General features: G+C 42.0%; 2 protein-coding genes across 2 annotated transcripts; one reads left to right on the top strand and one right to left on the bottom strand.

Annotated features, from left to right (window-relative positions):
- Positions 1-281: 281 nt before the first annotated feature.
- On the top strand, positions 282-4,383 carry LOC124708838 (dnaJ protein ERDJ3B). Its single transcript, XM_047240487.1, has 10 exons — positions 282-422; positions 608-756; positions 838-970; positions 1,938-2,058; positions 2,255-2,371; positions 2,508-2,594; positions 2,942-3,001; positions 3,089-3,166; positions 3,803-3,874; positions 3,968-4,383. The coding sequence occupies exons 1-10, from the start codon at positions 343-345 to the stop codon at positions 4,124-4,126; spliced, it is 1,056 nt and encodes a 351-aa protein (XP_047096443.1). The 5' UTR covers positions 282-342; the 3' UTR covers positions 4,127-4,383.
- Positions 4,384-5,258: 875 nt separating this feature from the next.
- On the bottom strand, positions 5,259-10,077 carry LOC124708176 (tubulin gamma-2 chain). The gene is made up of 12 exons (XM_047239865.1): positions 9,919-10,077; positions 9,113-9,313; positions 8,815-8,926; positions 8,230-8,630; positions 7,992-8,045; positions 7,802-7,906; positions 7,227-7,301; positions 7,108-7,152; positions 6,903-7,031; positions 6,191-6,295; positions 6,054-6,115; positions 5,259-5,561 (listed from the first exon to the last, which is right to left on the bottom strand). Exons 1-11 carry the CDS (start codon positions 10,045-10,047, stop codon positions 6,062-6,064), a joined length of 1,410 nt encoding a protein of 469 aa, XP_047095821.1. The 5' UTR covers positions 10,048-10,077; the 3' UTR covers positions 5,259-5,561; positions 6,054-6,061.
- Positions 10,078-11,086: the final 1,009 nt, after the last annotated feature.

Genomic DNA, 11,086 nt, shown 5'->3' with positions numbered 1-11,086 from the left:
TTTACCAGCATCGTCAAGTCAACCTGCCGCGCTGCACGTAGCAATTCCTTCAATGCGGTATTTTCATCGACGTGGAGCTTCGCCATTGGCCGGAGCCCCGCACATCAGGACTCCTATTGGGCCACGTCACCCTCCGCCACGTCTCCCCGAAAAGGAGCTCCAGCCAGATCCCTTTCCCTTCTAGAAACTCTTAACCCGCCAGGCACGAGCACCAGCCACCACTGAGGAAGACGACGACGACGACGCCGGCAGCTCCGCTAGGTGGATTCCCGAGTCGCCGGAGCCCTGACTCCTAGCCGCCGGGCGGGGAAGGTCGCGCGGGCGGAACACGCCGAGGGGGCCATGGCGGCGCCGCGGAGGAGAGGGGCGCGGCTCGCGGCCGTCCTCGCGCTGCTGCTGCATCTCGCCGCCGTGATCCACGGGTAATGCTCGCAACTTGCGTGGCTCCTTCGGGATCTTGTTATGTTTCCCCTCCCCGAGCCGGCGCTGATTCTCTCGATCCCGCTACTACCGAATTCAAGATCTGCACTGCATGGTCATGTTCTACCGCGTTGGCATTTTGATGCAGCTAACAATCTGTGTTGTTTCTTGTTGGTATATGGATCAGGAAGAGCTACTACGACGTGCTGCAAGTGCCCAAGGGCGCGTCGGAGGACCAGATCAAGCGGTCCTACCGCAAGCTCGCGCTCAAGTACCACCCCGACAAGAACCCCGGCAACGAGGAGGCCACCAAAAAATTCGCCGAGATCAGTAACGGTACTAGCCTGTTATTAAGGTTTAAAGGAGCTGAATAATTCGAGTATTGGTGTGTGAATGTGTCGCGGTCGTGCATTGCAGCATACGAGGTCTTGAATGATCAGGAGAAGAAGAAGATCTATGACCGGTACGGCGAGGAGGGGCTCAAGCAGTTCCAAGGTCAAGGCGGGAGAGGAGGCGGCGGCGGGATGAACATGCAAGACATCTTCAGCAGGTGAGGGAAATGTTGCCTGCCATCTGTGTTTTAGTAGCACTTCAATCTACACATTTGACCTATTACAGTCTACTGTGTAACAGTTTGCTATCTAAGCAAACTTAGAACGGTTTCAAAGTACAGGGGACAAAAGTATAAACTTATAAGTTAGAACAACAAACTGTCAGCAGTCTATAATGTGTAGTGCACCATGCTTGCTAGTGAAATATCACGAAACATGCTACGATCATCCTTTGGTTGCTATACATATCAAGCTAGATATTATATCACATGGATCTTTTATTTACCATAATGATATAGAGCACTGTCAATATTTTAGTTGCTCGTCATTCCATAGTGACTAAGGCGATTCATATGAACCTGTTGAATACATGAAGATGCACACTTAATTCACATGCACTTAACTAGTGAATTGACACCTCCAATTTCAGTTCCAATCTTCCCTGAGTTGTTGATTCAAGTGTTCTTACATTGCAAAGGGTACGGTTCCAGTTCTGTAGGATCTGGCAGTGTCGACTATAGATATATCAAACTGTTCCAATGACTGCATTCAGTACTGATAAATGCATGACTTTTATGTGTGCCATTGCTCCAAGAGACTAAGAATAATAATTTTAGGAAGTCAAGGGATATACTAGAGGAATTATTGTCTTCTCTGCATATGAGCTCGTGCAATTAAAGCTATTGTCCTGAGGATTAACAACACCATTCTATAATCAACTAAAACTTCATATGTGCATACACCATTCATGAAGTCATGGCATACACAGGTGTGGTGTGCTTCTTTTGCTTGAAGCGCATATTTAATATTTTTTATGTATGTATTTTCTGTTCTGTTACAATTTCAGCACTAACTTGGACAGAGGCAACTCAGTCTTACAATCTATTTATGTTTGTTGTATTTGTACCGCATGAATGTTATAGTTTAAGTGATCAATTTGTTGTTCTTTTCACGAACCTCTTGCAGTTTTTTCGGAGGTGGTGGTGGTGGTATGGAAGAGGAGGAAGAACGGATCATTAAAGGTGATGATGTGATTGTCGAACTGGATGCTTCACTTGAGGACCTGTACATGGGTGGTTCATTGAAGGTAACAAAATTTGTCTAGCTAATAAACCATGAAAATATAGCTAAGTTAGCTATCACAAATTGTCCCATAGACACTAGACAAATGCTGCGCTACCCAAGCGCTATATTTTGTAGCATGATCTGAGTTTTCACGCTAAAAACGCTTAATTGAGAAGTAGAGCAAAAAATTTAGTTTGTTATTTTCATGTGCATAATAGATTTGGAGAGAGAAAAACATCATAAAACCAGCACCAGGAAAGAGACAATGCAACTGCAGGAATGAAGTTTACCACCGCCAGATTGGTCCTGGAATGTATCAACAAATGACCGAGCAGGTATTTTTTTAATTTCACCGTACTATGGTATTCTGCAGTTGATATAATTTAACATACTGGAAGTTAGACAATTTCATACATTTTATCTGTCACCAAAATGAGTTTTCTTCTTAATAATTTCGTTTTCTGTCTTCAGGTCTGCGACCAGTGTGCAAATGTGAAGTATGTACGAGATGGTGACTTTTTGACTGTTGATATTGAGAAGGGTATGCAAGATGGGCAGGTATAACCGTATGAAGCAGCTGCCATATTTTCTGTCCAGTACTTAAACTTGGTTAACTCAAAATAAATCAGTTTAAATAATCACTGAGTTGCGAACATTTAGTCAAGACTTCAGAATAAGAATTCCTTAGTTCAAATGATCGAATATAGGTACATTTGTCACTTTTGATGTGAACTGTGAATATATCTGATTTCTTATAGACTATGGTACCAAGTTGCCAACAAGTTACCTCATGGTCAAGAGACGATTAGATAGAACTGCTTAAATTTGCAAGTTTATCATGATGTAATGTATCAATTACTTTACTGCTTAGATGTTTGATTTGGCGATGTCATCTTATACTTCAGGAGGTTTCATTCTTTGAGGAAGGAGAGCCTAAGATTGATGGTGAACCTGGAGATTTGAAGGTCTGTTTTTTGCCTGCTTGGTTCAAATTACCTTGGGAACTAATTGACGTGTCTAATCTCGTCCTGAAAAAATGACTCCATGCGCAGTTTCGGATTCGGACAGCACCACATGACCGATTCAGAAGAGAAGGCAACGACCTGCATGCAACAGTTACAATCCCCCTGGTACTGTCCCCTCTCGTGTACGGTTGTACCTATTACGGTTTACATTACTTAACACTTGGTATGCAAAGAAAATTAGTGTAATTTGTACCTTGGTTGGAAACTTGAGAATCAAAACAAGTTTTTTTGAGACTGCTGACTGCATGAGTTTGATGCTAGCCCATCTCTGTAAATTGCCCCTCTCCAAGGGTCGAGTTGATGCTAGCCCAGCTCTGTAAATTGCCCCTCTCCAAGGGTCTAGTTGATGCTAGCCCATCTCTGTAAATTGCCCCTCTCCAAGGGTCTAGTTGATGCTAGCCCATCTCTGTAAATACTCCAGCTATAACCTCCTTGCATACATCCTACATCAAACAGCCAACTCTCCAAGGGTGTTGTGTGTTTCCACCGAAAATGATCATTTAAGCATTTAGGTCATGTTTGGTATGTAGGGTTTTTGCTGAAGATTCATAGTAAACTCTAGATCCACTTGGGGCGAGTGTCCTCTTTCCTTCAGTGTTCCAAATGGGGTTCTGTGGTCATGTATTTGTCATTCTTTGAAACCAACCTCCTATAATCCGCCAAATTTCTCTTGTTTCCAAAATGGTGTACTGCAGTTCTATTCTACATATCTGATGATCTGATCACCTTTTTCTGCTACAGCTGCAAGCTCTGGTTGGTTTTGAGAAGACCATCAAGCATCTCGATGACCATCTGGTCCAAATCGGCTCCAAGGTAAGTTACCAATTCCTGACCAGTACAGCAAAAGATTTGCATCATGTAGACTCTTCCGCATCTAATCAACCTTGTTCCATCACAAATCATTAGGGTGTCACTAAACCCAAGGAAGTAAGGAAGTTCAAAGGAGAGGGCATGCCATTGTTCCAAAGCAACAAGAAAGGCGATCTGTATGTGACGTTCGAGGTGTTGTTCCCGAAAACCCTGACAGACGACCAGAAGGCCAAGCTGAAGGATGTTCTTGCGTAAGAACTGGTGGTTTTCCACTCTTGTGCTGCAGCTAGTTGCTTGAGGTTGTTCCTCAAGGAAATTTTGGAAACAATGGTGTACCAATGGTGTTGCCTTTCTGGTGGGTGTATGTTATTTATCATTGGTGACATTAGCAGCTTTTTCTTAGATCATTTTTCTGTTTCAATGCTCTTAACAGCTCTGTAGTATTAGAAAGTATAAAGATGAACTGTACCTGAATATTTGTACTGCTGGAATACAATGGCCATAGAATTGTAGATTACGCCCCCCTAATTATTTACTGATTATATAACGGCAGATCAGTTGGCGGCTTGTTTCTCATGCCTTGTTTGCTTATGTATGGATTACCGCTGTGAGTGATCTGCTTATATTTTAGGGCCATGATAGGCGTCTGTCACTTAAGCATGAAATCTAGAACATGTGATCATTGCAACATAGAAATCCAACATGCAAGTTAATTGCAATATATTTCCACGTCAGTAAAAGAACGTGCTAAAACAAATACTAGATCAGTAAACATTGTAGGCACCAATTTCGTCGATTCGGGTCTGCTGTCAACAAATACAGCTCGCCAGAGCTTGGTTGCCTAACCCCAGACACATTCCACTTGCCGTACATTCTTTCTGAGCACCAGCTAGAGCTCTACCTTGAGGCCATGGCAACAAGGTGTACGAGCACCATCTTGTTTGTAGGAGTTAGAGTGGAGAGGAAAGACCGTAAACAAGTAGTAAGAACATTTCTCTAACGAGGCAAGCAGTTGCAATCTCCAAGATCTCCGTCCTTCTGGGGGGAAGGAGAAGAGATCCTGTGGATAACAAGCAGCAGAGAGGGAAGGCGCTTCACTGACAAGCGAATATTGTTGCAAACTGATACATCAACTGGCAACTTTATTTTCAAGAGGCCGACAGCAGAGCGCAAACAAAATTCAGTCCATGATATATTCTCAGAGAAAGTGTAAGAGTTTTGTATGGTGGCCTACCCTCTGTAGTTGCATGCCAGGAAGATTCACATGGATAAAAAAGTCAATGATTGGAAATCTTCAGAAGACCGAAGCTGCAAACCGCGTAGGTTTCAAAATACAGCACGTGCTTTTTACAATCTACCTAGCTTTACGTTTTTGGCAAGCGTTATGTCACCAGTAAAGAAAGGCCTGCATACACTTAACGGAGAGCCTGTAAGCAGCACCAAAAGCATCATCAGTAGTTCAATACAGATTGTACACACGAAACAGAAACAGCACAAGCAGCTGATTGCATTGTATTCCAAAATATACACAAACACACTGGAAAAGAAATTCTAAGAAACTAGAGAACCGCATCAACCAAATCTGTGTAACACTAGCACTACATTGGGATGGGGTTGCGCTTGAACAGCTGACATCGAACTGATTGATATCGAACAGCTACAGTCGCATATTTGTTATAGCCAGCAGGACCTGCGTGTAGAAAGGTCTTTCAGTAAGTAAACTGTTGCAATAATGACAAACAAATGAACTACAGAGTACATGAACTGATATCAAGTATAAACCCATGATTCGCTCATCATGGAGGATCTTACGTGTCACGAACACCAAACTGCTTTTTGTATTTGCAAGATTTCTACAGTTATTTACTACTGAAAGGTAACCTTGAAAATCTTCACAAAGGAGGATCCTCGAAGCCATGACTTAAGAATTGTGCCTCAACGCATAGCTAATGATTACCAGTCAAAGGAATTAGTTATGCCACTGTCAGCGGTTGGAATATATCAATTTTCACACCACAATGTTTTAGAAATAAAAGGAGATTACCAACAATGTAGTGTTCAACAATATCATGTAAGAACAAAACATTCAACAGTTCAGCAAGGTTTCAAGTAGCTATTTGATTTAATATGCCCATATAGCAAAATATATTAGGACTTTCAGTGCCCAATATTGAGACGTTACCTTGGTATTTACACAACCAACTTTGAATCTAGTGCTGCCGCAACATTTGCCTCTCCCAGCTCCTGTTTTCATAACAGAAAGCTCAGCATTGTATACTATATACAGAAGACACATTACAATGTGTAGCCTGAGAGTACCTCCATTCCCCATTTGATGTAGTCAGGTGATTCGCAAGCCTTGTATTCATCAACTAGACCCTCTATAATTTCTCGAGATTCATCGAATTCAGAGAGATCATTGTCCTGCATGATGTGGTCAGACAGATGATCAGCAATTCAGCATGCACAAAAGGATAAGTTTGACTCAATAATATGTACTCCCTCCGTTTCAATGAATAAGGGGTATAAATTCAGTCAAAAGTCAACATCCTCTAAGTTTGACCAACGTTATAGACAAAAATACAAACATTTACGATACCAAATCAATATTAGTAAATTCACCGTAAAATATATTTGCATACAGTGTAATATATTTGTTTCATGTTGTAGATCTTCATATTTTCTTCTTTATATATGCTCAAACTTTGTAAACTTTGATTTTTCACTAAAATACAAGCATTATTCATCAGAACAGAGGTAGTACTACTCGACGGTATATCCTAAGAACATCATGTGGGTGATTATGTTACTTAATGAAAATAATATGGCTTCAATTTTCAGTCAGCATTACATAAAACTGCTAGCAGACTGTCTCAATTTTCGCATCAAGCAGGCTCTTGATCTTGACAACCACAGTTTCGTGTGCAAAATATGCATAAATTTTATAAGCCTTATACTGTCATAACAATTTAAGAGAGCCGGCAAACAAATTGAAAACAACTAACATAAGGGAGAAATTTAGGTTTCTTACCGCAAACATCGGGAACTTTCTGTAGTTGTCAAGAAAGGCTTGCTTTTTCCTCAGCTTCTCATATTGTCCCAGACATTTGCTGAATAAATGACGGATACTGGTATGATTTGCTAACATCAAACCACTAACCTGTGGCAGGACATTGGTTATTAGAGTGCTAGGCTTAATAACAAAAATAGATCACGAGAAAGAAACATCAGTTTACCCTGTGGGTGGTTTGAACATAGGGTGATTTTCTTGACAATGCAACCTGTAGCAGTTGAGAAGCTCATAAATTAAAATGTCAAATAATTAAAGTGAAAATTATTCTAGTTGGGTAATCACCTGAATGCTTGCAGGCCCCCACTCTACGAAGTTAACAAGCTTCCTTTCACGTATCCTTTGTAAGCTCTCATGGACCTACATCCATGAGACGACAAAAGATAAGCACAGGCAAATGGATAAATCCACGGGATAAATACGGATGAAAACTCTAATGCTAAAAACATCACTTCGATACAGTTGATAGCTACTGACCAATAAATACTATGTAGATGCAGAAATATATTTACAAGATGGAAGGCATGTCCTTGTTATTTTCACCTCTTGCAGGCTAAAAAGGAGCTTACAAGGGGAAAATAGATAGGATTGTTCTTATTGCTCAATATCATGATGGAGAACTACAGTGCTGACATATCTATATGGTTTTTAGGAACTTCTGACACTTAAGTGGACAGACAGGGTATGCTTCATACAAATAAAGCAAAGCCCAGTACAAATTCAATACATAAAAATAGAGCTGTCGACCGTGTTTTATGTAAATGCGCGCTGCTGCAGTTGGTAATATCATTTAATTAATCAAAGTTGGTGTAACAAGCATTACACCAGTAAATCTATTTTTCAGAGACTCAGAACTATACCTGTGTTGGATCCACCTCTCCTTGAATGATGTTAAGGATGGAGATGTATTTAGCCTGGCTAGCTTCCTTGGTACGAGCGTAAGATGATACCATTATATTCTTTGTCTACAAGATGGCACAGATAAAGGTTCAAAGTCATGAAGATAAAAAAAGAGTTAAGAAAGAATCCTAGAGAAGGGGCAAATAGTACCTGCAGAAGTCGTCTCATAACGTCTAATACTGTTGTCTTGCGTATCATGTTAACCTGCGGTGGCACAGATACTTAAATCAGGTCAAGCCTTTGTCACAAAAAAAAAAAGAGCAGGAAAGCAAAATGCAGCAAGACTAACACAAATCCACTGGTCCCAAATTAAAGTCAACCCATGTAAGTACAAAAGACCTAAATTTAAACATGATGCACGACCAACAAAATAGGGAGGCAAAGTTACCTGGCGCTCGACGGTCAATGGAGTATAACCGGTCATAAGAAAATGACACCTTGGAGTAGGGATCAAGGAGGCAAGAAGGCCAGCCAGATCATTATTCATATATCCAGGATACCTCAATGTGGTTGTGCTTGCAGACATAACAGTGGAGACCAAAGAGTTTGTTTGTGCAAAAGTAGGATTTGCTAAATGAAGACGTTCGACGGCAATTCTATTAAGAGCCGTATTGTCAAGAACAACCACACAGTCAGCATTCAGTGTCAGGCGCTTCAGAGTTAAAAGGGAGTTGTATGGTTGGACAACAACATCACTCGTTTCCATCTGATTTGGGAAGACACTATATGTCTGTACAAGCTTCTTACTGTATCGGTCATTCAGGGTCTCCAGCACATAAGAACCCATGCCTGAGCAAGGACAATGTGGACAGCATTAGACTATTAAGCAGTATCGGCATTACAATGATTGCAAGATAATACTTGTATATGGTGAATTACAAGATAGACACTCTTGCAATACAGCTATTTACAAAGATCTGAGAAGGAACAGTAAAGTTCAAAGAGAGGAAATCAAACTATGAGAGCCGATTACCTGAGCCAGTTCCACCAGCGATGGAGTGGCATAAAACAAAGCCCTCGAGGCTATCACTTCCATCTGCTTCGCGATCTACCATATCCATGATATCATCAACAACTTGTTCACCCTAAAATGTGAGAACGGAAAGAAGCATTACAATCTAAAAGGTGTACTGGTAGCTGAAATGCAAAACGCACGATTTCCTTACGGGCATGACATGCTAAAAAATCCAGTTAATGTTGGTTATCCGGCAAACTTCGAGTAACAGTTACAAGTCGATTAGATGAAAACCGAGGAAAAGATGCAACTGTACCTGATGATATCCACTAGCCCAATTGTTTCCAGCACCACCACCATGCTCAGACAAATATATATTCTCATGGTTGAATAGGTTCTTGTACTCGCTGTTCTGTATTCCGTTGATCACCCTTGGCTCTAGATCCATAAGAAGAGCCCTGGGTATGTAGTGCTGATCATCTGCCTGGTAGAAGAAAACATCCTTCCTGTCTCCTCCCTGCAGAGAAAATTGGTCATTTGGAGCTCTTGTTTTAACCCAGATAACAGATTGGCACGATACATGGAAGCAATAGATGCTGCGTCCGTTCAGTTTCTGGTATAATCAAGCATAAGCAGTTCGCATTCTGGCCAAAGTATTTTCTTCAGATGATGTTCTCGTTCGCTTTAGCGTATTCAACATACATATGCACCGAATCTCTTTCTTTTAACAGAAGACACCCTGCACTTGACCCTATAAATAAACATTCAGGCACTTCCTGAAGAAGTATGTTAAGGTTCAGAAAGAAAACCCTAACAGCAGTGATTGTGTCAACTGAAATATGTCAAGGTTCACTTTTCCTAGGGTGAAACAGTTAAATTATGCTACTACTAAGCGTTGAAGCTACAGCCCTAACAAGTCGAGAAAAAGCAACCACGCCCCATTTCACTAAACCCCTGAACCCAGAGACCACAAAAAAAGCCGTACCACGGCCACGAGCCCACGAACAGCACGAACTGATTCAGAGAAGGCGCTCGCCGATCTACGACAATCCGCGGGCGGAAAGCGGCCGCTACCGAACGGGTCAACGAATCGGGCAGGCGAGGGAGAGGAGCGGGGCGGACCTGCGTGGCGAAGTCCTCGAGGAGGCCGTCCTTGCCGATGCCGTGCTCGAGGCAGAGCTGCTTCCAGAACTCCATCCCGATCTGGTTCCCGCATTGCCCCACCTGAATCGTGATGATCTCGCGCGGCATCTCGTCGTCCTCGTCCTCCTGCGGCGGCGGGTCTAGGGTTACTGCGTCGGGGAGGATGGAGAAGCGCGGCAGGGCGGGGAGGGGGGAGGTGAGGTGGTCGGCCGGCCGGCGAGTGTGGACTAGGGTTTTGGGGATTGCTTGGTTTGGGCGCAAAGGGTTGAGGCGCCCACCAACTGCGAGAGTGGGAGTCGATTGGACGGCAGAAGGGGAATGGTGGAGCGGGAGGTGACGAGACGGAGAAAAGATGCGGGTTAGGGGGAGCTGAAAATGCGAGAAATGCGCGCAAATTTCGAATTTTCAGGCGCACCGGGTTGCTGCCTTTTCCGGCCGAGTTAAATCTCATGTTATTTTCCTCCAAAATTTATATGGAATAGCATATTCCGTCGAAATTTTCAAAGCAATATAACATTCGTGTTTATTCATCCAAACGGTACTGTAGGAAAAAAAATCGATATGAAAATGATCCTCCAAAGAGTATTTGCAACCCTTTGAAGAAAAGTGCTCGGAACTACATGTCCTTTCTTATAGCATGGTGAATTATCATAACTTTCACAGCTATTGTGATTAGTCTATATGTCCTTAACAGTCAGGAAGAAAGGAGAAACACAGAGTTGGCGGTGATCATGCCCCCTTAATAGTAGATACTAGATCTTTGAAGGTATCACATGAAAAACAATTTAGATTTCAAAAGTGATGGTTGAAAATTGGAGGTTTTGACCAAGTGGTAGCCAAGTTTTGGCTAGCTCCCTCCCATCTTGAAAAGGCCATTGATAGATGGCAGTTTAAGATGAGAAAAACTAATAAATGTTTGAAAGATTGGTCTGCCAATATTGAATCTGTTCAAAGAAAACATAAGCAACATTTAGTTGATGAATATGATTACTTCATATCCCATTTGAAACTCAATGTTTATCTCCTGTCTCTAAAAATAGAATGAAAATCATTTCTGTTGAACTCTCTGATATATGGAGAAATGAGGAGATTAAAACTAGACAGAGATCTAGGGAACGATATATTTTAGAAGGGGGTCGTAATACTG

The sequence above is a fragment of the Lolium rigidum genome, chromosome 4 (genome assembly GCF_022539505.1).
Source record: "Lolium rigidum isolate FL_2022 chromosome 4, APGP_CSIRO_Lrig_0.1, whole genome shotgun sequence".
Classification (NCBI taxonomy): domain Eukaryota; kingdom Viridiplantae; phylum Streptophyta; class Magnoliopsida; order Poales; family Poaceae; genus Lolium; species Lolium rigidum.
This window is presented reverse-complemented; position numbering and strand designations above follow the sequence as displayed.

Bases quoted from the DNA above. Each gene is read 5' to 3' on its own strand.
- LOC124708838 (XM_047240487.1), top strand. From the start codon at position 343: ATGGCGGCGCCGCGGAGGAGAGGGGCGCGGCTCGCGGCCGTCCTCGCG. The intron at 2,372-2,507 runs GTATTTTTTTAA...TTCTGTCTTCAG, and splicing joins ATCAACAAATGACCGAGCAG to GTCTGCGACCAGTGTGCAAA. The intron at 2,595-2,941 runs GTATAACCGTAT...CTTATACTTCAG, and splicing joins AGGGTATGCAAGATGGGCAG to GAGGTTTCATTCTTTGAGGA.
- LOC124708176 (XM_047239865.1), bottom strand. From the start codon at position 10,047: ATGCCGCGCGAGATCATCACGATTCAGGTGGGGCAATGCGGGAACCAG. The intron at 8,927-9,112 runs GTACAGTTGCAT...CTCACATTTTAG, and splicing joins GGGCTAGTGGATATCATCAG to GGTGAACAAGTTGTTGATGA. The intron at 8,046-8,229 runs GTAACTTTGCCT...GTGCCACCGCAG, and splicing joins CATTGACCGTCGAGCGCCAG to GTTAACATGATACGCAAGAC.